This window comes from Patagioenas fasciata, chromosome 10, assembly GCF_037038585.1.
Source record: "Patagioenas fasciata isolate bPatFas1 chromosome 10, bPatFas1.hap1, whole genome shotgun sequence".
Taxonomy (NCBI): Eukaryota; Metazoa; Chordata; class Aves; order Columbiformes; family Columbidae; genus Patagioenas; species Patagioenas fasciata.
In genome coordinates, this window is record NC_092529.1 from 10,725,617 (window position 1) to 10,753,530 (window position 27,914).

Below are 27,914 nucleotides of genomic sequence, written 5' to 3' on the forward strand. Positions count from 1 at the left end.
CCGCACGTCCCAGCTCAGCCGGCTGCTCCACACGCGCCGCCAGGCAGGCGGGCAGGCACACGGTTAAGTATTTTGCTTGCATCTGTTTCATCTTGCTTTCACTTCAGATTGCCTGTGGACGCTGACAGATTTCTCATCACAAGGCTGCATTAAGCTGCTTTTTAATTGCATTTTGAGGGACCCAAAGGCCAGCAGGCAGAAGGGCACTTTATTTTTTTCCAAGGAATGTTATTTTTATTATAGAGGCAGGAAAGGTTTTCATTAATCCCCTGCAAGCAGACGGTTTCCATGCAGCACAGTGGCTGCAGGGACAGCCAGTCCAGAGGACCAGGATGATTTGAGCACTGTCTGCTGGAATATGACAGGCTCCCAACAACTCCTCTTTACAGAGCAGATCCCAAGCTTTGGCACTAAACTCGCATTAAATTGATACAATCTCTTTAATGTTATCTCTGGCTCTTTATCACAATAGTATGTGCAATTTACATTCTTGTCGCCTTTTTATTTTTTATTAAGATTTGCTACATCCTTATCACAGATATTTTACACATTGTTGTAGTGTCACTCAAACATTTAATGGACATCAGCTGCTCTGGGAATCTATAATAGCTCCTTACTGTGGGGTAGGGCTGGATGCTGATGGGTTTCAGGCTCGTGCCATTAAAGCTGCAGTGGATACAAAGCAAAGCTGTGTGGAACAGAAAGCATGGTCCCTGCTAGATACGGCACTAGGAGACGGCGAGCAGGCTGGTGTGCAGCTTCGGTGGAAGAGCCCAGCACCAGAGCCAAGCTGAACGCTCATTACACCATGGTCACCTCACCACCAGCCACCCCAGCTATTCAGGGCATAGGACTATCCTGCAGAGACTCACCAAGGTGAACCGTGCCAAGGCTGATTTGTGTTTTGTGGGCTGCAGAAATTAGACTTGCCAAATCCACTTTCTTTAGGAAAGGAAGGTGGGATTTGAAGAGAGCTTTTTGAGACAAAAGAGCTTCATGCAAGTCCATTAACCTGCAGGACCAAACCTCTGCCCCCTCAGTCATTAGAATCTTTAACTTTGCTACTTGTCCATAAACAAAGCTATACAAATAATTTAATTATAGTTCAACTAGGGGATGAAACCCTTAAAAAGAAAAAAAAAATAATCCTCATTCTACCTGAATTGAATTCAAAATTATTCCGTTTTTCTTCCCAGGTCCATTATCCGTATTTAATATTAAGAGCCTTCCATCCCAGATGTTGCATTTCAAACATTCAGGGGGAAAAGCACAAAACAAGAAAATAAATAGGTGGGAGTCTTTTCTGCCCAAGATCTTGGGCTTCAGAAGGCTCTTCAAGGATATACAGCAGCAGGGAGCGCAGGAACTGACCAGACCCATAAGCACAGGGGTACATACTCCCTGCAAAACTGCAGGCAACCCCAGGAAAATAAAGATCCTCACCCTCTGCCACCATACACAGATTATGAAGCCATAGGACAGGGTGCAGAAGCAACTCTAGCTACTGAACCGCCATGGAAATGCATTTTCTCACACCAAAACTAACCAAGAAAATTCAAATAAATCCCTTTTGCAGTGACATGGTTTCTTTTATTTTGCTATCATTGCAAACATTTCTTCCCAACCACGTTTAAAGGTTGTTTTGTAAAGAATTAAATGGCAATTCTCTTCCGAAGTACCAGTTCTCTCGGAGGCCCCTTTATTGCATCACTCACCATTTTTATGTATGTATCTGTCTACACAGCCAGACCAGTAAGTCTTACCCATCATCTTTTACCTTTTCAACCAACCCCAAATGCATCCCCCCTAGTGCACAGAATGAAGCAGCCTAACAGGCCTCAGGAGCTCAAGGAGGTGCGGACCAAGCTGACAGATCTGAGACAGCCAAGAACTAAAACTGCTGCAAATCCCTTGCCAGCACTAATGGCTTCAGAGACCTCCACCTCTGCTACCTGCGCTGGAGAAACCAGGAAAAACTGAAAAACAACAGGCAAACTGCTATCAAATACACAACACAGTTTTAGGAAGGGAAGTAAAGCACGCTTTAAGGACTATTTCATGCTTCTCTTCACCTGGTCTCAGACGTCTCTGAGTTCCTCACACCGAGGCACCTGCCTCGGGGACGAGTGCCGCACACAGCGCCTGCCAGAGGGAAGATGCTTTGGGGCAGGGAAGAATCCGTAAGACTAAAATAAATCCCTGGGCAAAGGCATTGGGCGCAGAGCTAAGTGGTACAGACTCGGAGCATGAGAAGCAGTGTAAGTTCACCCCCTGGCTGACAGCTAGCTGTGAGGGTAGGGGACTAGAGAGACACTTCAGTTTTTGGGAAGGGGAAAGTCAGGAAACTATTTATTTGCGCAGCAAAAGTAAAGAAACTCCGCTCTGGGTTGGAGAGTTGCATTAAGAGACATCAGCTTGTTTGCAGAACTGGTTGTGCCTCCTCTTTTGCTCCAGGCCCTTAGAGGGCATCCCAAAAAACCCCAGAGAGGTCTCTTCTCTGAACAGCAACTGCCCAGACTTCTTACAGCGACTACCCAGAAACACCCACATTAGTTTGTCAAGGGCAAGAGAGGACAAAGGTTTCTTCATTTGTTCTTTACCAAGAGTCAGGCAACCCCCCAGCACCTGCAGGCTAACAGCATGCCTATGGGGCTAGAGATCTGCCATGGAAATTTACCAAGTATTTTAACAGGTTGGTGCTATCGCTTTTTGCTTCCCCATCCCTGAATCCAGATGCATTTACGATGCTGAGTCCATACTTTGCATGGATGCCCCCAAGGAGATTGTCCCAGGAGCCCTCCAGCAGTGCTGGGGGGGATCAGCAGCAGCCCTCGCGAGCCCCCACAGTGCAGGGTGCACCAAGCAGCTTACCAAGTTGTAAAGCTCATCGGGCTGGGCTGCTGCCAAGCGTCCACGGGAGAAGAAAGGGAAACGTTCAACATAATCTGCATGAAAGTGCAGGAAGCCCTAAATCGCGTTAGCACTATTAAGAAAGCTGGTTATGTTGCTCACAAACTGCCCCAATACAGTGTTGATAGACTTGTTACAAACATCTGATTGTCCCTGATTAGATTAGACAATAAAGCCCCATCGTGGTGTGTGGGCATTGTTCAGCTCCCCTCTGCAATCTGTAAATTAGAATTCCAGACCTGGGAGATTGGATTCAAATTGGATTACTGGAGCAGGTCCAACACAAGAACAATCACGAGGCAGGAGAAGACACACTCATACACATAAATGCAAACAAACAAACAAACAAATAAATAAACAGGGACAAGTCAGCCAGGATTTGATTAGGAGCAAATTAAAAATAGAATTAAAACCAAAAGCCACTAACCAGCAATTAGCAAAGAAGCAGGAAAAGAGATGAATTTGTCACTATGAATTAACAAAGCACGGAGATCATACCTTTAAATGTTTTGTACTTCAGAATGTGCAAGGCTGATGTTGGTTGTGGTCCTTCCTTCAAGAATACAAGAGCTCCTGTCCATGGCTGTGTGGCTGGGACAGGGCAATGAAGCCCACATCCCACCAAAACACAGGCTGCATCTGAGCTCACCTGAACTATGTTTTTTCACCTCTTTCCTCCCCCATTTTGCTGCCTAGGCAAGACAAGTAACATGTCCTTTAGCTTGGACACTGGTCTGGGACCCGGAAGGCCAGGGTGTGGCCACTGGTGGCCTTCTAGCATGCTCAGAAGTCACCCACCAGGTAAAATCCAGGGCTCTATCACTGTCCTGGGACCTCTCTACTTAAACACATTAACGACTTGGCCTGGAAGAACTTGCTTCAGACAGCTCAGCATGGTGGTGAGATGGCAAGAGGACCTTGCACTGCCAGCAATGGAGGAGAAATCCAGTACAACCCCAAGGTTGCTCCTGCTGGATACTGACCCCCTTCACTGCCCACACTGAGGAACATGTGCCACCAAGACCAGAGGACGTCAACACTCCAACAGTGACGGAGGGAAGTGAAAGCTGCTGTGCCCGCACTGCCCATCTCCTACCAGCCCACACCACCACAGAGGTCAGTGCCTCCATCACCAAGAGAAGGGAGCAGGAAGATGCTCTGAACTGAGCTGAGATGCTTTGCTACATGTTAATTTTTGCAGCTCTTTAGACAAGTGAAACCCTTTATTGTCCCTATCGGGGAGCAGAAGAGCTGATAAAGACTTCGTTTACCACATACCTGCAAGGGAAGTCTCAGGGCTATCAGAATTATTAAAGGGATAAACCTGTCCAATTAAATCCCCTCTGCACTCTTGATACATGCTTGTGCCAGACGCAAATGGAGCTTAGAACCAGTCCCAGTTGAACATTACTGCACTGTGCAGTAATGCACAACTGGCCTGAGCTTCTACCTCCTGCGATCCCCCCACTGACCAGCTCTTGCCCCCAGAAGGCTGCTTGGTAAATACTTTGGTAACACAAACTCCCACCTCGCCTTCCCATCAGAGGATCCTAAAGCACACCTAAGTACTAACTGCACTGTCGTCAGAAGGAATGTGCAAGGAAAAAAACACCAGTAAGTGGAAAAACCCAAAACTGAGGGTGGGGGGTGGAAATTAGAGACAAAACTGAGAAATTTCCTTAAGGCAGTACAAAAGCCCAAGTCTTACTCATCTCCAGATCAAACATCTTAACTGTGCACCAAAGCCCAGCTCTTCCAGTCACCTTAGGATCCAAGGCAAAGGAAAACGTGAATGCCACAAAATCCTAGAGCAATGTTCACCCAGGCTTTGCAGCCACAGGACACCCTCCAGACATCCCTGCAGTGTGCTTTCAAAACACAGAAGATCCCCAGTCTTGTCATTTGTATTCATTTTTCTGCCAAAAGAAAAAGTTGAATGCCAAGCCTAGGTTTTCCTACTTTTGTTACAGGAAAACCAGGAAGTCTTCAGTGAAATTTATTGCAAGTTCCTACACCTTAGCTGAAGGAACAGGAGCTTGAACTCTCCTACTGAAGCCCTCCTTTCCCCCAAATGCTCACACCACACTGGAGCTAAGCACATAGCAACAAAAACATACGGTTAAATTCCACAAGAACAGAATAAACAAACTCCACAAACTTTTCTCTATTACTGGTAAGTGCTGTGAGCTCTCTCATCACCAGAGTCACGCAAGGTGTACCCGATCTGCCATATATATATGCATGCATATAAAATAGACACAAATATATTTAATACATGCATTTATAAATTATAACAAACTTCACCTTAAACCAAAGGATTTTGCCCATGATGTACAATATGCAAAACTAAACCAACTCTTTGGAAAAAATACCTGCCCAGCCATGCCACCAGCATCCCATGGGGGCAATGCCAGAGCCCGCAGACATTTGTACCATGTTTTATGGATCAGAAGGCTTCTTTTTAGAGATGTGGAGGACCACCAGCACAGATAGCAAGTCTTTAGACTGGTCACAGTGCATAAATAGCTCACTTCAGGGCATAACCCACTCAGCAAACTGTGGGATGTGCTGCTCGCAGGAGGCAAAGCAAATTGTCTGTGGTTAAATATGTGAAGGATGAAGCCATCAGCATCCAAAAGCAGCCTTCACAAGAACTGTATAAAAAGCAGAAACAAGCCTAAAACGTACCCTAGGATCTAAATTTTCCATCTCTTAGCTTCCTCCTCCATCAAATCACAACTCCCTTCTCCCCCAGTCTGCAAAGCTTTGTGAAATAATAGACTCAGAGGCATCACTCATGCACTTCACTTCATCTTATAAAAGAAACAGATCTGGGGTGTCCATAGACCTGAGGGGGAGGGGGAAGTATCTTCCTAGATCCTGCCCCACAAGCAATGACCTCCTCTTGTTTCCCACCACTTTTTCACTGCAGAGATGCTTTTGCAGCAACAGAAGAATTTCCTGAGGCATTGGGCTTGCGCAGCAGAAATGACGCAGCAACCCCTCAGCTGCTTGCACAGACACCTTCTGAAGTTTTTCATCACCTTAGCAGCCCCCTCTCGCTTCAATCCACACTGCTTGACGTTGCCAGCAGAGGTGAGGAAGCGGGGCTGGGCTGCCAAGGTCTCCTCGGTGGCCAGGAGCAGCAGAGAGGAGCAGCCTCGGTCTGCAGGCAGAGCATGATGTGGGAACAGCAAACAGCACAGGGAAAGGAAGAAGAGTTGCCCTTGTGTTCATGGAGAAAGCACGGGGCTGGATGTGATGTCAAGGGAGGCTCCTTCCAGTGCCTTTTATCTTTGCTGCTTCCTTTCCTTTCTACAGAGAACTGGCTCATCTTCACCAGTCTTACCAAATAAAGCTACGGAGGCTTTAGAGGAAGGAAAGGTCTTACCACCATGGGCAAGCTGAGGAATCCCAGACAGACTTTGCTGAGAGAAGAAAAAGAAGAAGAAAGAAAAACACCCATCAGGTTTGGAAATCCAGAGTTGGCTGCTGCCCCATGCTCTCCTCCAGGTGATGGCTTTGCCCTGGCTCACTCAGTAATGCAGCACCAGCAAACTCCAATGGCTGGTCTCCTAAACAAGCTCCCCAAGAAGTCCTAACCTGCATGTGTCTGGGCATATACAATGGCAAGCAGGGGTCTGAACACACCGAAAGATCAATGATGATATAGGAAATTCAAGTTAAAAAAGAGAAGTGGCAAAGAATCTATTTGGCAAACAACCAACTTGTTGAATTCTAGTCTCTGCTGTCGATCCACAAGCCAGTCAGCTGTGACTCCCAGCACAAGGAAAACACAGCGGGGATCTGTAGTCATTTGGCAACCTGCCGCTTCACTCCTTTCCACATGTGAAGGAAGATGTCTGTCTTAGCCCTAACCAGGGCAATTTCACAACAAGAGCAGCACCTTAAACTTCTACCTGGTTGGGAACATACCTACTGTTTCCTTACACCTCACCTGGAGTGAGATCCCTGAGAATTCCCCACCATGCAATACACTGGACAAATTTAGTGTAATCTTCAGGAGTTACTCCACCTTAGCAATATCTTTTACCTCCATTTCAATCAAGAGTAGCTGTACTTTTAGTATTGAACACCATCTCTTCTATCTCCCTTTCTGTAAAGCTTGGGAACTACAGAGCCCAAAGGAGACTGTGAGGGCAGGCTTGAAGCAACAAAATCATCATGGAGAACAGACATTGGAGGATTCTGGGGAGAACAGCAGTTAGCGGTGATAAAATTCCATGTCACATAGAGGCTGCTGTGTGGGACATGGGGTAAAGTCCCCCAGCACCCAGCTGTAGATGCTTTTCTCTAGTGCCAGCTGGAACAGTTGGGGATTGTAAAAATCCTTCCTAGGTATTTTTTTGTCCCATGATGAGACTGTCATGAGATATGATGGTCTGGAACAAAAAGGGAGGGAAAGCATCCAAATAACCAGCCCCTTGTAGATGATTGCTATTTTAGGAAGCAATTATCCTCTTTGCTACACATCCCTAGCTCTGGCTCTCCTCCGAAAAGCACATGGAAAACCAGAGTGTCCTGCTAGTGCTAGACCCATGCCACAGCCCACACCATGGCTGTCAGTGCCAGACAGCTGCTTTTGGTTTCCTCATGCTTAATTTCTGCTTCTTCGACATGCAATACACAAGGTAAGAAACTATATATTATAGATAAGTGCTCTGCACACAGTTTAATAAAGATACATTAATATTTCCACTTAGAAATAGAGGAAAACTGGCTCTTTGATGGCTGGACTGAATCACCACCTAATCAGAACAGCACTCTTGAAGTGCGTGTCCATTGTGTGTGCCCAAAGGCCAGCCAGCACCTTCCTACAAAGCCTGACCAAAGCACAGGCGGTATTTCTCCTCTCTCCTGCAGCAGAGGAGACAGGGAGGCATATTTTCAGTAGGGTGAGTACATGAGTGACGCAGCAATTCATATTATACTTCAAGGAGAGGATCCATTTCTCCCTCCTCACCTGCCCTTGCTGATACCTGGAGTCCCATGTGACTCAGATGCCAAAAAATATATTTCAAGAAGTCATCACCATTCTTGTGAATCATGAGAGAAGGGGAGGAAATGACTCCAGGAGAGATGATTCAACTAAGGGGAGAGTTGAAACAGAAGAAAACACAGGCTGGAGAGTGGAAGCAGCTGTGGGAGTCCCATGCTTCATAGGAGTTTACCACAAGGTAGAAGAAATCCAGAAGATCCTATTTCTCCTCCTCCCATCAACTTCCCTATTTCCAAATTTTCTTGTCAGTACCTCCAGTCCAAGATGCCAAGAATCTATAGGCAAGCTGGATGTAAGAGATTGCTCCATCCAGCGACTGCCTCTGAAGGAGTCCTCTTGAAGGGACTAATTCAGGTTTCCACTACAATAAAACAGCAACAAGTGCTCATAATCTAACCAGTGCTGCCAGAATCTCCCCTCTGCGTCAAGTCCAGCAACAAACAAGCCCTTAACAACACACAGACCGGTCCTGCCCAAAAACCCAAAAAAGGAAGTCGAATTGCAAGACAAAAAGGTTATTTGTACCACAGGCAGCAGTCTTACCCTTGACCTAGCACCAGAAGGTGCACAAATTCTCTGCAAGTCTGTGTGAGTCAGAGCAAAGGATATTAAAAACCACAGTGACTGAGCAGCTGAAACTCAAATGGCAGAGTGGAAACCACTCAGCACAGTCTCGCTGTGTAACTCAGTGTTATTACCCTGCCTGTCCCACAGAAGCCACACGTTGGCCAGGTGCGTATCAAGTTCACAACCGACTTCTGTCACCCATGTCTTTCTGCAGCATCTATAGGTGGTGCACAACTTTGTAACATTTAATAGTTGATATTTATTTATATATATGCTCAAGCACACACACAAACTATACTAACACAGGATGCAAGATCATGGGCAGAAAAGAACTGATCTCCCTGTTCTTCACTTTCACAAATCCAAGTGCAGTGGTGACAATATGCCCATCCATTTAGTCCCACTTCAGCTCCCTCCATTCAAGTTAAAACACTTGGTCTGAGTCCCAAGTAGGCCTAATCTTTACTTCCCAAAGTCAAGAACTGAATACACATCTTCTTCACTCACACCTCTACAGTTCCCATCTCTGTCAGTCACTGTGGACAACTCCATACCATCCTGACACTCAGGCCAGCCTTTGACCACTCTTGACTCAGATCCTATCAGGTCTTGAGAACCTCCTGGCCCACGTGTGTCTTAACGATTCTTTCTGCATACCTTCTCTGAGCTACTACTTCTTACCCAGTCATGGAGATAGGTCACTTGGAAACTCTCATGCCTCAGTTACACCTCAGTTATTGCAACCCCCTTCTCTCCCGACAATACTTTTTCCTGTGCTCCCATTCCTGCCGATCAGGTTGCAGAATGACCAACAGTCTTTTTGGCTACAGTCCGTACGTGGACACAACAGTTATGTTACCTGCTCCGAGCCTGCCTCTCGCCTATAGCTCCGCAGAAGCCCTTCCAGTTCATCAAGCTGCAGGTCATGTCCAGCTGGCCGTACTGCCAGGTGTCCATTGTACAACTTGGAGCTGCTCACTACTGTCAGGTATTTGAGAGGACACAACAGCTCCTGAAAGTGAAGCTCTCACATGGCTCCCATGCCCCAATCCATGTATCCAAGAGGGCAATTGCTTGTCTCTGTCCCAATAGCACATGCCACTGCGTTACAGTCACCACCAGGCTTTACGGAGCCGACACCATGAGCAGGTTACCTTGTTCCACTACAGATAAGATGAGTTCATTTTTAAAGGAGTGCTATAAAATAGGACAATAGATTAGAACTGCATGCAGGCACCCACGAGGACAATTCATAGACACATTCAATCATAGGACTCAAGTGCCAGGCACCAGCACAAATATCTCAGTGCATCCTCTCCTAAACAGGAAAACAACCCTACTTGTCCGAAACGCTCCCCTGAGCTATTGCAAGGACACTGCAGCACGTTTGCTCCCGCTCACTGCACCCCAGTTAAGTGACTGGGTTGAATTTGCTGCCAGGCTTTTGCTGTTACTCATATTCTTGTAGCAGCACCCCAAGTGTTAACATGATGGTGGAAGGAGATAAAAAGCGAGAAGATACCTATAGTAGATCCTTACATGATACATCCTTGCCTCACACCTCAGACATACTCCATATGCATCCATCCAATCGCAGTATAGAGTTCCCAGAGAAGGACACACAAACATAGAATTTACTTTGAAGCTGAGATCATAACACCACACCAGCATCAACCCTCTTCTTGAAACTGAATATATCAGACAAAAGATCGGCACATAGGCCCACCACCTTACCTTTAACGCACGGACTTTCTTGGCCAAGAGGCTCTCGATGTCCCCTGCGACCTTCTCCACCAATTTCCTGGGCACATTCTCCTTGACTTCAAACAGGTTTCTGTTCTCATTGTAGATCTAAGAAGGAAAACGAGAGAAAGAAAGACAGTCAATATGAGAGAGAAGTGCAGCAGTCTTCCCACAGAAAAGCTGATCCTCTAACACAGTAGAATTCTAGCAATGTGGATTAGGTGACAATATAAGCTTTGGAAATGAGGGGAAAAAGGGAAGAAAAGCTTTGCAATCAGAAAAAAAAAAGGCATTAGACCTGCTACCCACACCATTGGCTTTATAGCTGCCTTCCTTCACGCTTGCAGGCTATAAGCATCCCCCCTCGTGCTCAAAAGCTGAGCTGCCCACCACGCTGCCCACCCCCCCACTTCTGCCGAGCCAAACCAGCAGCACCTGCGGCACCGCCACGCTCCTGCCTGGGCTCTCCCTCACCCAGACACAACCTGAAGCCACTGACCGCTCACACACCCCGTCCCCAAGGCCATGTGCTGGGTTTTGCAAACACAAGCCCAACTCCCTGCCTGCTGCCAGCCCCCTGCCTGCAGGGTTCCTTGGCGCGGAGCCCGGCAGCACAGCTGCAGAAAGGGCAGCACCGGGGACCAGGAACGGGAGTGCGGGGATCACATCAAGTAGGATAAAACCTCATCTCTAAGCAAGATATAGTAACTTGGCACCCTCTGGAGATCAGAATTTTTACAGGTGGGTGCCCAGGATCTGGACAGCACCACATCACACAGCTCAAGCGTGAGACCCTCCTAATATGTTGGGAAGTAACTTATTCTACCCATCTTCTTCTCCAGATGTTAACAAGCTGGAGCAGGAGATGCTCCCCTTTCTGAAAAGGTAGCTAGTGATGAATTCAAGAACCTGAGCAGAGACCCGCCGCTACAGCTTTCCCTGTCCTTGTTAAACAAAGTGGTTTCCAAGGTCGAAGCCACACGAGTACGCTCAGAGACTAAGCAAACAGCTGCTCTCACTGACTCCTGACCTGCCGGTTTTCAAGGAAGGGCAACTCCAAGTACTAAGTTTTCAGCCAACCTGATTTCAAGGGCTTCCCCCCAAATAATTTTGGTCCCCAAACCACCCACACTTCAATTCAGCAACACCTCTCTCATTAGAGATGATAGTTATGTGAGCACAGTGACTCCAAAGAGGATGTTTCAGTAAAAGGACACATCTTAGAGGCATCCCCAGATTCCAGCAGAAACGATTTCTAGGTGTTCTTCACTTCAGAGCCCCATCACCCCCCAAGCTTCAGACAGAAAAGCATGTATTGCCAACAACAAAAGATCTTGTGCTAAAGAAAAATACCCCACGTCAGCACAGAAAGGGTTAAAGCAAGGAAAGCTCAACACAAAGCAATATTCTCTCATACACCTTTTTCCCTTTGGTAAGTAACAGCATAACAAAATAATGTGTTTGGAGAGTGTGTGCTACCTCTAGCTGAGCAGTGGCAACTAGGAAGGCAAAGAGGAACAATCTTCAAGGAGAAACGTTTGGGTAAGGAGGGCGTCCTGACATTAGTATTTTCCTATTATGAAACAGAAAATTGTCTCCTATTGGTTACAGGCAGAAATTGTGCCTGTCCACAAGGGAGGAAAAGACAGAAAAATAACCCAGGAGATGTTCCTCCAGCCCTCTCTACAGCTGCAGAGCTCTGCAGTCTTCTTGGCTGAACAGTTCATCGACGTTAATTAGAACAATCCAGTATGAATTAACAGTGACCATACGAGCACAAGAACACACCAGACAGGCAGGGGAATGAATGGTAGTGCTCCAGGCAATTAAGACAGCTTCGTGCTCTCCATTGTAGCATTTTGCTTTGGGTTAGCAGGATTTTACTTATCTAAGGTGACATTTCCCATATTGGATTTTTCCTTAGGTTGAATCAAAGGGGTGATTTTCTGGCCAAAGACATCTCAACCATTCTTCAGTGATGGCAAAAGCCCTTCATTTTGTCCATTGAAATTCTCCTGTGATGCAGTGTTCTGAGACCTGGGTTTGAAATTTGTAACAGCAGTGACCCCAGAGTCAAGAAACCACTGCTTCTGATTCCACGTAGGTACACTCACACACAACTGTACCAGCTCTCTGGAGAGAAGGGGGATGCAGGCTGCATGCCCTTGGTAGACTGGGTTTAACTTTGCAATCCCTTTGTGAACACATCCCATCCCCTCACAGTCTGCACCTACCCCCCAAGAGGCAGAGCAAGCAATGCAGGAACACAAAGCTAAACCCCAATCCTGCAATGCTCCAGCCATGCTAGAACAAGAAGCAATGCCCCTGCATTAGCCCTGCCCAATGGGGTTGCAAAACTTGATGCTACTGGACAGGAGAGGGGCTGCACAGAGCCCCTGAATTACCTGCAGAGGGGTTAACTCTCAGGCAGCAACAGAGAAGGAAGCTGTTGTATGCAGGGAATGGGGATCGACGCCAAAGTACGAACTACAAACCTCAATAAAAAGTCTGGGAAGAGGTGAAGCTGGATGCAGAAGCCAGAAGAGTTTAATCCCAAATACTTCTATGCATAGTGTAATTACAAACAGCTGAGAAGATCATCTAAAACAGTGACGAAGTGCTAAGTAGCCTTACTCAAAAGCAGGTAACACAATCAATTGGCAACACAGGTTCATAGCAGCAACCAAAGAGGCATATCTGGTATTGCCTCAGAACACGCATTCTCTAAATTCATTTGTTTGCCTTGCTCCTAATGCACAACAAATGATGCTCCTCTCTGCTATTAATTCCCTCTGTGCCTGTAAATCCAGGGAGCTGCCAGGGTTCAGGACAGCATTTGCTGCTTCCCCAGTTCCCTGTGAGCACACCCAACACCAGGAAACTGGGCAGCCCAAAAAGGAACAGAAAAGCGTGTGGAACTGCTCCCATGAGCGCAGAAACCACCACTCGACAACCTGCCACAGGAGGACCCAGCACCTCCCCGTGGGTTAAACTGTCTGATAACAAAACATGAAGGCAAATTGTTAAACTCTGGGGAACTCCCCGTATAGCACCATCAACATGTGTGCCTTTGGGCACCACTAGAAAGTCCAAGTTGTCTGACCATCCCCAGCCTCACTGTGCACATCAGCCTCCCGTGCACAGCAGCAGGGCCACTCTCCAGCCTCCTAGCCCAGGGCAAGAGAGGGACGCTGACAGGAGGGTTAGGGTGGCACACATGTACACGTGCAACGCAAAACAGATCTCTTCCCTTTCCCCCCAGCTCCCTTTCATATCCCACAAGAAGCCCTCTCCCAAAAGCAAGCTACTGGAGCAGCGCAGCACCATCTCCATGACAAGACTCCCCCTGCCACCTCACTTCAAAACAACAGCAACCACCGGAAAGCTGAACCCTAACCTGGCAGCAGATAACCCCAGCAGCTCTCAGCCCCACAGGGCCAGGACACAGGCTGTACCCACAGCTCAGACCCCAGCTGAGGTTTGCTCGGGGCCAAGCCCCACTGGGAAAGGCTGCTGCACTCTGGTTCCTGCTGCAAAGGCATCTGGTCTGGGTAACAGTCATCTTCCAGAAATTATTATTCTTTTTTACTCCCTGTGTGAATCCAATACACCTGGTTTGGACAGCTGCAGTCCAAACACCAGTGTTTAATCACAGTGCAAACCTGGCATGTTTGCAAAAGAGCAAAGTACTATGTGCAGCACCAGAGCAGGCTGCCTTCCTGCTCCCAGAGCATCACAGCCCAAAGCAGGGGTGGCTGCAGGTGCATGAGGCCAAAGACCAAACCACACCTTCGCAGGCATGACAGCCCTGCACACCTGAGCCAACCCCTTGTGCCCCCGAGAGGGGACTGTGCCATGTCACCAGGAAAATAAATGTTTTTTCTCACCTGGCCTTGTTATGGGGGGCAGGGAAGGTTTCTGTTCAGGGAGATACTTTGAGCTCCTGCAGCCAAGCCCATGCTGATCAGCTTTGTACAGTGACCTGATACGGTCTCTGCAAAGGGAACTGGTTGGTACAACAAATGCTGCCGCAGGATACCTGCCCTTAGAGGTGTTGTTTGCTCAGACACTCATCTAGTGCTTCTGGAGCTTCAGTGTCTGTTGGTCTCCACCAGACAAGCACCAGTCTGGCCCATTTTGAGTCTTGTGTCACCTACAGCAGCATCGTGCCATCCTCCCACAGCCCAGGGTAACACTGAAGACAAACAGGGGGAACCCTCGAGCAGACTCGCTTGTGCTTTGGGTACACAGAGCAGATCCCTCCAACGAAGAGAGAGTCTAGAGAAGAATTTCCCAGTAACATAGGTGACTGACAAGAGCACGGTGAGATGGTCCAGGCCGAGCAAGGAGCACTGGGGCTGGGCAGCCAGGAGGAAAAGGAGTGCAAAACCCCAGGGATGCTGCTGGAAGATGGAGACTGCTCAGGGCCACAGGCAGAGAGCAGAGACAGCACGATTCCTGTCTCGCCCTTCATCCCTGCTGCACCTTCTGTTGTTAAATTTCATCGTCTGGTGCTTATAGTTCTTGCAATGATGGTAATCATCACAGTGTCTATATTACATTAGGAGGATGTCAGCCTTGGTGCGGCGTCAGGGATAATCAAGCAGGCAGTGGAAGGAGCGATACCGGTTTAGCTGACAGCTCGCCAGGACACTTGGTGCTGCCTGTACCACGTTCTGTGGAGCAGATCACACCCCACTGCAGGGACCAGGGGGACAGGGACAGGCAGAGGGCACAAGGATGGCCTTCTGGTGAAGCAGCCATCAGCCAGGAAGGTGCCAGATCCTGTTTTCCCTGTTGAGGAGCCCGGAGGGGGGAAGGCAAAGGGAAGCAGCAGCAGGTGAGCAGTGGTGCCGCAGTCCAGCAAGGGCTTTGCAAACGTACCCTATGACAGCTGCCAGAGCCGGTACCAGGGACACCAGCAGCCCTGAGGATGTGGCTCCGTGACCAGAGCCCCCAGCCCGGGCACCCATCATGCTGCCCTTCAGGAGCAGCGTGGGCAGCCAGATCCCACAGAACCTGACCTGGCCATAACCTCCACGTGTACTCGGCAAGCGCCGCTGCTCCCACAGCCTGCGGATGTGCTCCAGTACGCAGGAGCAAACAGCTTGACATTTGCTAACGCCATCTCCCTCTCCTCGCACAGTGCCATCTCCCTGCCGCGCTCCTTCCTCCCACCTCCCTAATAAAATGCAAGCACCCTCTCAGCAGCTCTTCACAGCTCTCTTGCAGAAGCAGGACAGGGAAACTCGCAGTTTAGCTGCTCCTTGGGGATGCTCAGCTATAATTGAAGCAAACAAACCATAAAACTAAGGTCTCCTTTCTTCACTAAACAGTCTGCTAGAAGGCAGCAGGACCACGGAGGACGCAGCGGATGAGAGGGAAGGCAGCCTGCTCTGCCAGGGATAGAGAGGTGCCAGTTGCTCCAGCGCTGCCCATCCTGCTCTGTGCAGCACCGATACCCACATCTCCGGAACCAGCTGGACTGCGATTCTGTGATTCTGCTCGCTCAACCCAGGATCGAGAGCCTCTGCAGCCGAGACTTCAGGCCTGCCAGCCCCAAAGCAGACCTGAGACTGCTATGCATAATTTAGCAAGTAGACAAGGATAAAGGGCTATGCATGGTTAGCCTGGATTATAGAAAACCTCTCCCGGCCTGGAAAGCTGCTTTTAGCCTTCAGCAGCCCAAACCCTTGTACAGGGAGCTCTCAAAGCGACAGACCTGCCTGGGTGTCTGCAGAGAGTGAATCTTCTGCAAGGTAATTCAATACCACAGAACTTCAAACTTCATCTGAAAAGAGAAGACCAAGTGCTACAAAAAATAAACCACTGCAGAGCTGAAAATGTAAGGTCTCAAACAGGGCGGGAACTGCCTGTGCACACCCACAGCTGCCTGGATGGCACGGGTCACACTGCTGGGTCAGGGCACAAGCCTCCCAAGCCTGCTATGCTAATGGATAAGAGGGAGAAAACAGCTACAGCAGCTCAGACAAATACCCAAATGCATTCAGAGATCACACGTTCTCTGAAAATACACACTTGAACAGTAAAACAGAAACTAAAAAAAATCCACAACCTGATCCTTGACTCTGGCTGCTCTCTTGGTTATATAGAGTATAACAACAGCTTTAGTAAGGAAAACACAGTATTTTTAAAAGGTAAATCAACTGCATTCCTTCATGATATATGCGGAAGAGTTTAACCAGTTTGATTAAGTCATGCCTGTAGAGAACAGCTGTACTTCAGATCAGCATCATTAAATTGTACCTAGAATACCTTAGAAGGGATGTCATCACAGATAAAGACACACAAGTCTGCTATACTTCATCTTTATACTATTTCTATCAGAATCAGTGCCTTCGCGCTATGGATCATCCTGGGTTTACCCCATTGTGCCTAAGAGAATGAAATTATGTTGTACCAAAGCAAGGGATAGATCAGATGAAAAAGCTGCATTGTTACAGCACTGCAAATCCTTCCATGTGAAGCTCTTCCAGAAATACATGCTTGATTTATATCGGTTCAACAGAACTCAATTTCCCACTGATTTACCTATAAGCAAGGATTAAAATCAATTTTGGAATGGTTCATCAGTTTAACCGAAAGAGGTTCAAGTGGTCTCAGAGGCAGACAGGCACAGGCTGCTGCAGCACACACCAACCCACAGGACAGGCACAGGGGTGGGGAGGATGGGGACACCAAAGGAAGGTTTGGAGGAGGAATGGAGCAGGACGCCCAGGTAGGCAGGGAGGGTTTGTGCTGGGACTGATGGCTTCAGAGAGCACCTGAGTGAGATGAATGGGAGCAGAACATGAAGAAGGTCAGGGAAAGATAAAGCAAGAAACTTCTCTGCCTCTTGGATCTCCCCGGTCTCTGCATGGCTGCAGCTCTGCCTGTCTCACAGTTGCTGGATGGTTTAGAACTCTGTTTTCCTTTATTGCGCTGCTTCTTTTCCAAGGCTGTTTAGGACACTGAAATCAGAAAAGCCAATACAAACCCCAAGTGGGATCTCACCAGACTCAGTTTCCCTGGCACCGAGGGGAATGAGGCTGGGACCACCAGTGCTCCGAGAGAAGATGGAAAGTGTTTCACTCGGCTCCTGTGCCGGAGCCGGACAGCATGGGTGTCCTGCCATGGGGCGAAGGCTGCTCCCCCATCCCTGCAACCTCACCCGGCTCCCTCCCTCACTCTGCATGCACTGATGCAAGACTCTCAGATCCTCAGAGACTTGACTTTAAATAACCAGGCCTCTTCCCCAAAACAGCTCTATCTTCTGTGCTAGAAAAGCTGCTGCTTTTTGTAGGAAGGGCTGTGGAAAAAGGCTGTGCAGCCTCTAATACTAAAGCTCCCAGACATATTTTTCAGGCTTTCCTTCTAACTACACAAGAAAAAGAGTAACAATTACCTCGCACTGCCATTTATTCTTACTGATGGCTACCACTGGCCAAATTCAGCTCTCAGCTGCAGTGATGCAAATTTGGTATAACTCCACTGACATGGAATTAAACTAAATCTCTTATTAGAGCTAGAGCAACTGAAATCTAGGCCAGCAAAAGTCAGCACTGTCAGCGGTTACCCCTACAGTTTTCTACAGAGTAATGATCTATTTTAAAGAAATTGAACTTTCAGAAATAGCAACTTTGCAATTCTCTTGATTTACCTTCTGATGTAGGTTTTTGGGGCTTTCTCTGACCTTCAGGGATTCATGTTTACAACCTTTTCTCCCTAATCTCAAGCACTGTTTGCATTTCTGTAAATGCACAGGCTCCTTGGAAGCAAGGCTGGAGGAGACCCACTAGTCCAACCCATCCCTCTGGATCATGCAGGATCCACCTAACCTGTGCTGTTCAAAATCCTGCTCTTTCCCACTGCTGGTGGAAACCCAAGGCTTCCCTGGCTGATGTCCTCCAGGGTTTTCTTTGCCAGCCTGTTACTTACATTTAAATACAAAGTCCTCTCTGTTGTGCCATAGGCTCATAAAGCTTTGCCTTGTCCCCAGAGGATATGGAGAACAGATCTGCAGACAGCTTTCCTCCATGCAATTTCCACACTCACCTCTTCTCCTGCCAGTATCTCCTGCTCCCTGAGCCAGTGGGGTCCAGAAACTGAGACTTTAACAAAAATATACCACATGCCTGGATTTGAAAAAAGAGCTGACTCTCTGCAAAGCCCTGTCAGCTGAGGTTTTCAACTCAGTCCCACCTCCAAAACCTCACCAACAAGACTTGTGCAGCAGGATCAAACCCTCCAGCTGGGAAACCCAGCCCAGGTTTGTTTTCAGCACAGGGGCAGGACTGATATGCACCCACACAGATCGCACGGGATACCTCTTCTGAACGCAACCTCCAGAGATCCAACACCCAAAGGGAGAGACTCCGCTAAAAGATTCAGAAACCTCTGACACATCACACAGAACAGGGCTGGGAGGGATCTCATCAGGTCCTGCGGTCCCAGCCTGCTCAGATACCCCCTGTGGAAGGTAGTGTCATTTCTAACATAATTGTTCTCTCATTCCTAACATGCACCACTGACCTATTCTTAAAGACATCCAATGATGGAGATTTTGATGTTTCACAAGACAAAATGCTCCAGTACTTCAAAATCCTACTTGAAAACCTTTTACAATGCCTAAACTGATAATTCCTTGCCACATTTTAAAACCATGTTCTTGGTAGAAAGACCCAGAATTAATGAAGAACACACGCTTCTCTGTGCTGCTGTGCCCCATTATATATCTGAAGATTTGCCCAACTTTACTTTCTACTCTTGTTGGCTGAAAATTCATTTGTTCTTTCTGCACAAGTTAATGCTTTTCGTACCCAAGTGTGTTGGGTTTAAGCTACAAGTAAGGTGACAATTCGGAAATTCCGTTGATAGAGCATTAACCAGGGTGCTATTCAAAACAGTCCCAAAATATCCAGGCGTTGGTCACAGCTGGGCACTTTTGATCAGATGCCCAAAACCAAAACTTTGGATGAAGTGAAAACACAGATTAGGAGTGAGGTAGAGGGAAAAGCACAGCAAAACCAGCACCCAAATCTTGAGTGTAGTAAGGCATGCAATTTCTGAGGGAAGGGCAGAACAGACAGCACAAGAGTGCTCAGACAGGAACTGCAAGAGCAGATTTGAGGAACTCTGAGATCCCCGGTCCTGATTTGATTGCTGACGAGCACAGGGCAGCGAGTGCTGCAATGTGCCCTGGAACGGAGCAGGAGGCAAAGATCCTGCGATGTGCAAGGACAAAACTGCAGCAATGGAGGGCTTCCATGACATCCATCTGTCCTACATCCCACCCTTTTCTATTCCTCCACCTTCCTCATCTTCACAACCTCTAAAATATGTGATCATGCCAATGAAAAACCTCAGTTGTCAGACAGATGCACATGCTAAACCCAGCTTGCTGCAGCAGCCCTCCACACCAGGCTGTTCCGCGCAGGATTTGCGAGCACGCAGCCTCCCACGGCATGCATGTGTTGACGTCCCAGCCCTGACAGCCTGCTGAAAAGTCCTTCATGTGAAAGAAAATACAGCAGGGACCTCTTAGCAGAGCAGCAAATCACCCTCCCCCCAGCACCAGCCTTCTTCTCAGTCAGCTGTGCATTTGGCTGAGGCTGTGACACATAAGCAAGGCACAGGGCTGCCTACTGTTATGGTGGGAAGGACCAGACATGGACTCATCCTCCATGGGGAGCAGAAGGTCAGTGTCCCATGGATCCACCCATCACAGGCCCCAAGAGGTTTCTCACTTGCCAAGCTGCAGGCAGAAGTTGCTCCCTGCTGCACCATCTCCTGCCAACCTCGCTGGGTACCCTCCTTCCCAAACCAGCCAATACTTGTTTGATCAGCATTTTCTGGAGTTAACGATGGTAAATTTTCCTCCATCAGCCCTGAAAGGTGCAGTGGGGACTTGCAGGCTCTCCTGCCCTCTCACTAGTATCAGCCAGAACAAGCCAGCTTCAGCCCTAGGAAGGGTGACCCTCAGCATGAGGGAAGGACCGAGGCAAAGGAAAACATCCACCTTTTGCTAGATCCAGCTGACCCACCCAAGTAACATGAGTCACCAGGAGATGTGTTACAAGACTGGGACAGGGAACACAGGGAAGGCTGTTTCTTTCTCTGATGGGGCTTCTGCAAAGCCTGTTCATACGGGTTGTGACTTTCTGGTCTCCATATGGCCCAAGAGGAGACAGCAGGTTGTTCTGAAATCCTAGCATCACTCCTAGTGATCAACAAACTCTGCCTGTGTACACTGCTAAGAGTGCAGGAGGTCTGAACCACAGATGAGGAGGAACTCTGTTCCCAGGTCCCCACTGCACCCCAGGAATAACAAGGTGCAGAGAAGCATCCACAATGTGAAAGCCAGAGCCAGGCCAGATGGAGCCAGCACAGAATCACAGAATGTTAGGTATTGAAAGGGACCTCAAAAGCTCATCCAGTCCAATCCCCCTGCCGGAGCAGGAACACCCAGCTGAGGTTACACAGGAAGGTGTCCAGGTGGGTTTGAATGTCTGCAGAGAAGGAGACTCCACAACCTCCCTGGGCAGCCTGTTCAAGTGTCTGTTACTCTCACTGAGAAGTTTCTTCTCAAATTTAAGTGGAACCTCTTGTGTTCCAGTTTGAATCCATTACCCCTTGTTTTCCCACTGGATGTCACCTAGAAGAGCCTGGCTCCATCCTCATGACACCCACCCTTTATATATTTATAAACATTAATGAGGTCACCCCCAGAAGTACTTGCTTGGATCTGTTCAACCACCATCACACAAATCTGCACACACACACTTGGATCCCCACTTGCCTTGTCCTCTCCCTCTCCAGTCCTTCCCAGTATTTGAAGTCTCCAGTCCCTGCCACCCCAACCCCTTCCCCCTGCACATGAACACACACTCACAAATACACCGCTGAGCTCCAGACCCACCTGTTTTTTAAGAACAGGTCCCCACACAGCTCTGTCCAGGCACTTTGTGTCAACACAAAGTACTATCTCAGCTCCAGGCCTGCACTCTCCCTAGGACAGCGTGCCATCTTAATTAAGCTTTAGGCACCAGCAGGAAGCAGCTGTCTGGCACTTACAGCTGAGCAAGGGGACTTGGTCTGTGTTCCCCCTTTGCCACACACGCTGCGCTGCCCTGCCCTGCCTGCACAATCATGTGCAAATGGTCTCACCGACCTCCTGCTTTGAAAGTATTTATTGTTAATTTCTGCGAAGCGTTGTGGAGCCCTTAGAGAAAATGTAGCACATGAACCGAGAGTATTAATATTCCACCAGGATCCCCTAGGGACTGACCGATGCATTGAAACTACTACAGGCAGAAACAAAATCCTTGTACGGCTCAAGCCAGACCCCCAAAGCCCCAATTTTTATCAGTACTTTCCATCAGCATTAGGAAACGCGTATGCAGCCTGTCATTATGCATCCAGGGCAATGGCCCTGCCACCTGGATCTAAGATAACACAACCAGGGGAGAGCAGGACCAGGAATGGATTCAGATCTACTTGGTGTAAGAAAACGTTGCATCGGGCACTGTGTACAGTGAAGTATTAGTCTCCTGCTGTTCCAGCATAAAGTCAATCAGGGATAGAAATTAATCCCTCTTGACAGCATGTTGCCAATTTCTGATTTCATCCCCATTTGCTTGTAGCTTATCATCAAGGGAATGGGAAACTTGTAGCATAGACAAGCCTGTCACATGCCGCCTCCTTTGGTAAAGGTTCACACACACCAGCGACGGGATGACGTACGCTCAAAGCAACACATCCCTGCTCTGCGCGCACACGGGTGCCCTCACATCCATGCAGAGTCACCCACCATTACACAGGTAGACACAGTGAAAAGTTATGTGTACGCTTAAGGCAAAACGTATGCCCATCCACCCGCTTTACTCCAAGACAGTGGGAGGGAGGGGAGGAAAACAAGAACAAGAAGAAAGAAATCCTCTCCCTGGAGGGACACTGCCAGAAAGAGCAAAATGGCATTTACAAATCATAAGCATTTCCCTTCCCCACTTTCTGCTCCTTTGCCCAGAATGTTAATTAGCATTACTCTAAACAGCAACAGCTGAAACCCAAGCAGCTTCAATCACTTTAAAGGAAACCTGGTTGAGAATTCTTTCAGATGAGACATTTAAACTCAAATGGTGAGACATCTGATAGCAATGCAGCAGGTGCTTTTTAATGCCACCATATAACTCTCCTCCTAAAAGCGGGGAGCAAGTTCTAAAAAGTATACTACCATCTCCTAGGGCCATAGGATTCTACCTCACGTTCCCGATGTCAGGGTGTCATCCCGCAGCTCATTCTCCCAAGCCCAGTGGATCACAGATCGAGCCCCACAGCACGGCAGCAGCACCCTGCTCGGTCCTGAGGCACAACCCTGCGCTCCAGGGCTGGGCAACCCTGCAGGCGGCTTTGCAGCAGAGTTTGGCTGATCATGTAGTAGAAAAGCAGGTTTGCAATTATATTCATAAATAACAGTGCTGACTTCGCTTTGTGTCATAAATAAAACTTAAGTGATTATATAGACCACATATACCTGTGTGTTTGGATAATCAATATGTGTCTTAAAGCATTGCCAAATTTTAACCACAAATATTGTGGCAGGAAACATGCTTCACATTTTGGTTCTCTTTTTAGTGCTGTTCCTTTCTATACCATTTATAGGCCTCCTCACGCAACTTATCAAAACTTTGGTTGTCATCAGAAAAATCCCCTGCCTGGAGTGATCGACGCTGTGTTTCCAGTGCACCCAGTGCCATGGCTTACACAGCCAGAGGAACCTGCACCTGATCTACTGAATAACACAGGTGACAGGGCTACTGGAGTTAATACCTGCTGAAAAGAGAAACTCAGCAACATCCCATGGACTAAAACAATTGGTCTTGTACGGGTGGACAGCAGTTCTCAGTATCAAACCCACGCACAGCTCCCTACCCCAGCTAGGTGCCCCCACTCTGTGCTGGTGGCCTCATCCTGAACACCTGAGCCAACAGGCAGAGAACATGCTGTCATCTCAGAGGGGTCCCAGTACAACCCCACACCAAAACAACAAAAATCCCAGTGCGGTCTACTTTTGGAAAGCAGACTGCCCACAGTGTAGAAGCACCCTCTGCCATGCACTGCAGAAGCATTCAGCCCCATTACCTTAGAAACTGAAGAGATGTTATGAAACAAGCGCAAGAGAAATGGGGGAAAAAAAGAAAATGCACACTCTTGGCCATAAAAGTCATTAGGAAAGCTAAAGTGGGCTTCTAGCCGCTTGCTGAGTTCATGGGAGAATTGCTGTCCCCTTTCCCTCCGACAGACCCAGCTGCAGCTCACAGACCTCACGTCACCAGCCCTCCCACCCAGCCTCCTACCTCAGGCGATGGGCAAATCCACGGTGAAACATGTATTTCTCACATCTCCTGCTAGCACAGGGTTCTGCCCTCCTTCTGCCTTATTTTTCCAGGCCTGTTATCAGGCTGAGGAATTTCACCAGTAAGTGGCTTTGCATGGGGCTTACTCAATAGGACATAATTGACTCTTGTTGGAAAGAATTAAGTGCTCTCAATAGACATGTCCATTTTTAATGCCTTTTTTATTCTTCCTAATGAATTAAGCCAAGATAACACCAAGTAGTTCCCAGATGAGGCTGATTGTCAAGCAGATGAGGATTTTATCGATAGATTTTTTTTCCTCTTTTTTTTTCATGCTCAACTCAGAAATATAATAAAAAAGACACAAGCAACCAGAAATGCCTTTTCCTCCTTGAAAAAGCACAGAGTAATCTCTCCAGGAGATTCCTTTCCCAGCTATAGTAGTTATTACTGCCTCTGCATGGTTTCTAGTTATGTGTGCATTTGAAGAAAAAGGAGAAAAAATGCCTGAGTTCACAAAACTCCTTTATCTTAACCTCAGGATGCTTCAGTGAACATTTTGAATGAAATGACCCGCAAAGTGATTAACAGTTTATTAACTTGAAGGGCAAGTGACACCACCACAGAAAAGCAACACACAATTTCCAGACAAGCTGTAGAGTTATGGCCACTAATGTACTCACTGTTTCTTTTTTTTTCCCCCCTTCTTTTCTAAATAAAGGCATGTTTCCATTTTGTCCACCGCTCACTTCCCCACAAGCCCACTACCCTTCCAATTCACAGATCAGTACCCAAAACCTGCCACAGATGCTGCTTCCTAAAGACCACTCCTCTGAACTGCAGAAAATACATGCTCTCTATCTCGACTTGCTCCAAAACCCCCTCATGTGCAGCCTGGAAATGTCAAGTGCTGTGGCTCCTATCATTTGTTTGTTAGATCTCAAACACTTTTTTAGATCTTCCCGCAACCTGCTACTAGAGGTCCCTCTTCCCGTCGCTTCACCTCGCTCGTGGTGCAGAAGGAGGTCCACCATCCCTTTTCCAGGCAGCTCAGGGCTCCCAGAGGAAGAAGACCACAGCTCCTACCGGGGAAACCATCCTGGTTATGCAGGACCTCCAGTCGGAATCTCCAGTTGCAGTTCCCCACACAAGATAGAGACCTGATTTACAGCCCGTATGACTGCCTGACCAGGCTCATCTCGCTTTCCAGAGAAGGGAAGAAGAGCAGGGAATGAGGATCGGCCATGAATGCATTTCATACACAGAAGTTGTGCAGCACTTAGGTAGGAAAAGGAGAGGACAAGGCACGGCAGAAGAAACCAGGGCTGGGAAGCTGAGCTGATCTGCTCAGGAGTTCAGCAGAGTCTGCACGGCTGGGCTGGACAGATGCTGGGCTTGAGCTGAGGAGTTTTGCACAGCAGATGGTCAAGAAGCTGTGATTTGCAGGTAATCTAATAATCAAGTGCTCATATAAGTGAGGATATGAGCCACGGGGTCACGAGGGGTTGGCACACTTCCCCCATTTCTGTAGAAGTCATTGGACAGTATAAAGCAAGGACATTAACTGTTTAGCTCTCAGCTACAGCCAGCAGCAGCTTCCTCCAGAAGAAATCACTGCAGGGCATAATCAGGAGCTGAAGCCCTGTTGACAATCACCACTACCTTGATCTCCACAAGTGAACTGCCAGGCCAACATGCTACTGCTGTGGGGGTGTCACCTCTCCCCTTTTCCCCCTTACCACAGCCCTGGGGCTGACACAAGCAACGGCACAGCTCTGCAGCAGGTCCGCTCAAGCCACTGATCTAAACAAACCAGCCCTATCAAAATTTCCAGCTGGGAATAAACCACATCAAACCCTGAGCATGTCATACCAGCTTGAACCCCTCAAAAAAACAGGGCTGACTTCTTCACCCTACACCACTGCACCAGATACAGGAGACCTGTGGTAGCAGTAAGGGAAGAGGAGACAGAAAAAACCCAGGACAAAACCCTTCAATGAAAATTAAAAAAAAAAAAATGTTTCCAGAAGTGCTGAAATACCAGCACTCACTCCCTACAGCCCCCAACAACAACAAAACCCTGTTCAGATAATTTTTTTTATTAACTGTCACAAAATGATGTAATGCATATAGTGTAATTATGTTTAAGTGCTTTCCATGTTAAATGTCATTTCAGTTATCACTTTTTAAATGCAATTTTTATTGAGTGCACAATAATAATTTAGCAAGTAAACAGGCAAGTTACAAGAAAAGAGTGGAAGAGCAGGGGGAGGTGGGAAAGCCTCAAGTGTGACAATGAAATGCACTGGGGTACATGGAGCTGTTACTTCTGAAAGCTCGGAAAAAATTATAAAAAAGCCATAAATTACAAGGTTGCAAAATGCAATAAATTACAGCCTCTACAAAAGGCAGATAATGGAAACAAGAAAGGATAGAGGGAAGGGGGAGGAATATACATAATTTGTCATCACTGACCCCAGACATCTGCAGAGCCTGCAAAGAGCATTTGCAATATTTGGGTGTTCCAGACTTCTCACAAACAACGGGCCACAGGGCCAGCCTAAGGGGCAGCTCTAGGAATGCTCTATCAGCACAAGCACAGGAGCCTTCCCATGGAAGAGGTGTTCTCCCCAAAATGCACAGTCTTCTCTGCATCAAACACACCTCGTGGAGACCAAAGGGGAACTCCAGGCTTTGGAGAAGCTGAAGACCATCAGTCTGCGAAGCCAATGGGAACACGGCGCAAGCAAGTGCTTGCATGCTCAGCAGGGAGAGGTACAAACGCACTTAATCCAGCTGTTAAATGCCAGATTTCAAAGATATGGCCCTTACTCCTCCTCCTTCCCTTTGCCTGAAAGGTCCTGGGGGCCTTGATGGACACCAACTTGATCATGAGTCAGCCATATGTCTTGTAGCTTTCTTAGCAAACAGTACCCAGATCTGCCTTAGGAAGAGTCACCAGATCGGGGAGGGGATCCTTCCCCACCGCTCAGCACTGGTGAGCCCAGCCCTGGAGTGCTGGGTCCAGTTCTAGCATCCCTGGTGCAAAAGAGATATGGAACTACTGGAGAGAGTCCAGAAAAGATTGTTAAGGGATTGGACCATCTTGCATACAAGGGAAGGTTGAGAGAGCTGGGACTGCTCAGCCTGGAGAAGAGAAAGCTGAGTGGGATCTATAAATACCTGAAGGGAGGGTGTAAAGAAGACAGAGCCAGGCTTTTCTCAGTGGTGCCCAGTGACAGGGCAAGAAGCAATGGACACAAAGTGAAACACAAAAGGTTCCATCAAACCATAAGGAAACACTGAAATATATTTTTTGCTCCCACTCTGAAGGTGACCAAGTACTGCAACAGGTTGCCCAAAGAGGTTGTGGGGTCCCCCTCCTTGGAGACATTCAAAAGCCATCTGAATGTGGTTCTGCGTGATCTACTCTGGGCAACCCTGCTTGAGCAGAGGTGTTGGACCAGTTGATCTCCCAATGTCCCTGCCAGCCTCAACCACTCTAATCTGCAATTCAGCCACCTTCCCAAATCCATGTAATTTGCCCCAGCTTTAGCACAATAGGGTGAAACTTCTACTACTGCCATTAAGGCTACACGTAGTTGCTAAACCAAAGATGGCAGTAAAGACAGACCTTCTGCAGAGCAAGCAGGAGACGGCAGCCAGGAGACAGCCCCTGCTATGAGAAAACACGTTCACACAAGAAATACTCTTCAGCAGCAACGCGTGCCGGCAAAGCCAAAGCCCTTTTGGAGGAAGACGACCAGACACTTCTCAGGAGCTGAGGGTGAACGCAGGTGAGATAGTGCCAGGAGCTGCAGGCACAGCTCCTATCGATTTCACAGCCGGCTGGGTCCCCAGGAATCAGCACCCTTGGGGTTTTAGGATTTTCAAAACAAAGCCACCAAGAGAAAGCAAAAAGCCAGTGAGTAAAACCAACAAACAAAACGAAGGCAGCCAAGTTCCAAAAGTGGAGATGAGCAGGATCTTAATCTCTGGAAAATTAAATCAGAAGAAAATGGAACAAGCACAGATTTTGGCTGACAGAGAAGATCCTCCTTTCCGGAGTGTGTGTGCCAGGTTTATTTGATTAAAACTCTTCAGGATGGAGAGATACAGAGAAGGGAGTATTTTCATTACTGAAGTGGGAGTTAGGAGAAGGAGGTGGCCTATAGTTGCTATAGAACCATTTTTAGTACTAATGGTAGAAACAGTCCCAGTGGATGGGAGTAAAGTGATTTTACAGGTTATTATTTTGTTCCCTGGGGATGAAACTCTTTTGCAGGAACTGGATGCAGGTTTCCTGGTGTCCATCTGAG

At 47.8% G+C, this 27,914-nt stretch overlaps 1 protein-coding gene across 3 annotated transcripts in view; it reads right to left on the bottom strand.

Annotated features, from left to right (window-relative positions):
* The window catches only part of CACNA2D2 (calcium voltage-gated channel auxiliary subunit alpha2delta 2), a 218,201-nt gene that overhangs the window by 126,199 nt on the left and 64,088 nt on the right, over nucleotides 1-27,914 (bottom strand). For all 3 annotated transcript variants that reach the window (XM_071813114.1, XM_071813113.1, XM_065845442.2), the window contains exon 3: nucleotides 10,232-10,348. In XM_071813114.1, coding sequence (XP_071669215.1) covers nucleotides 10,232-10,348 — 117 coding nt within the window. The remainder of the gene's footprint in view (nucleotides 1-10,231; nucleotides 10,349-27,914) is intronic.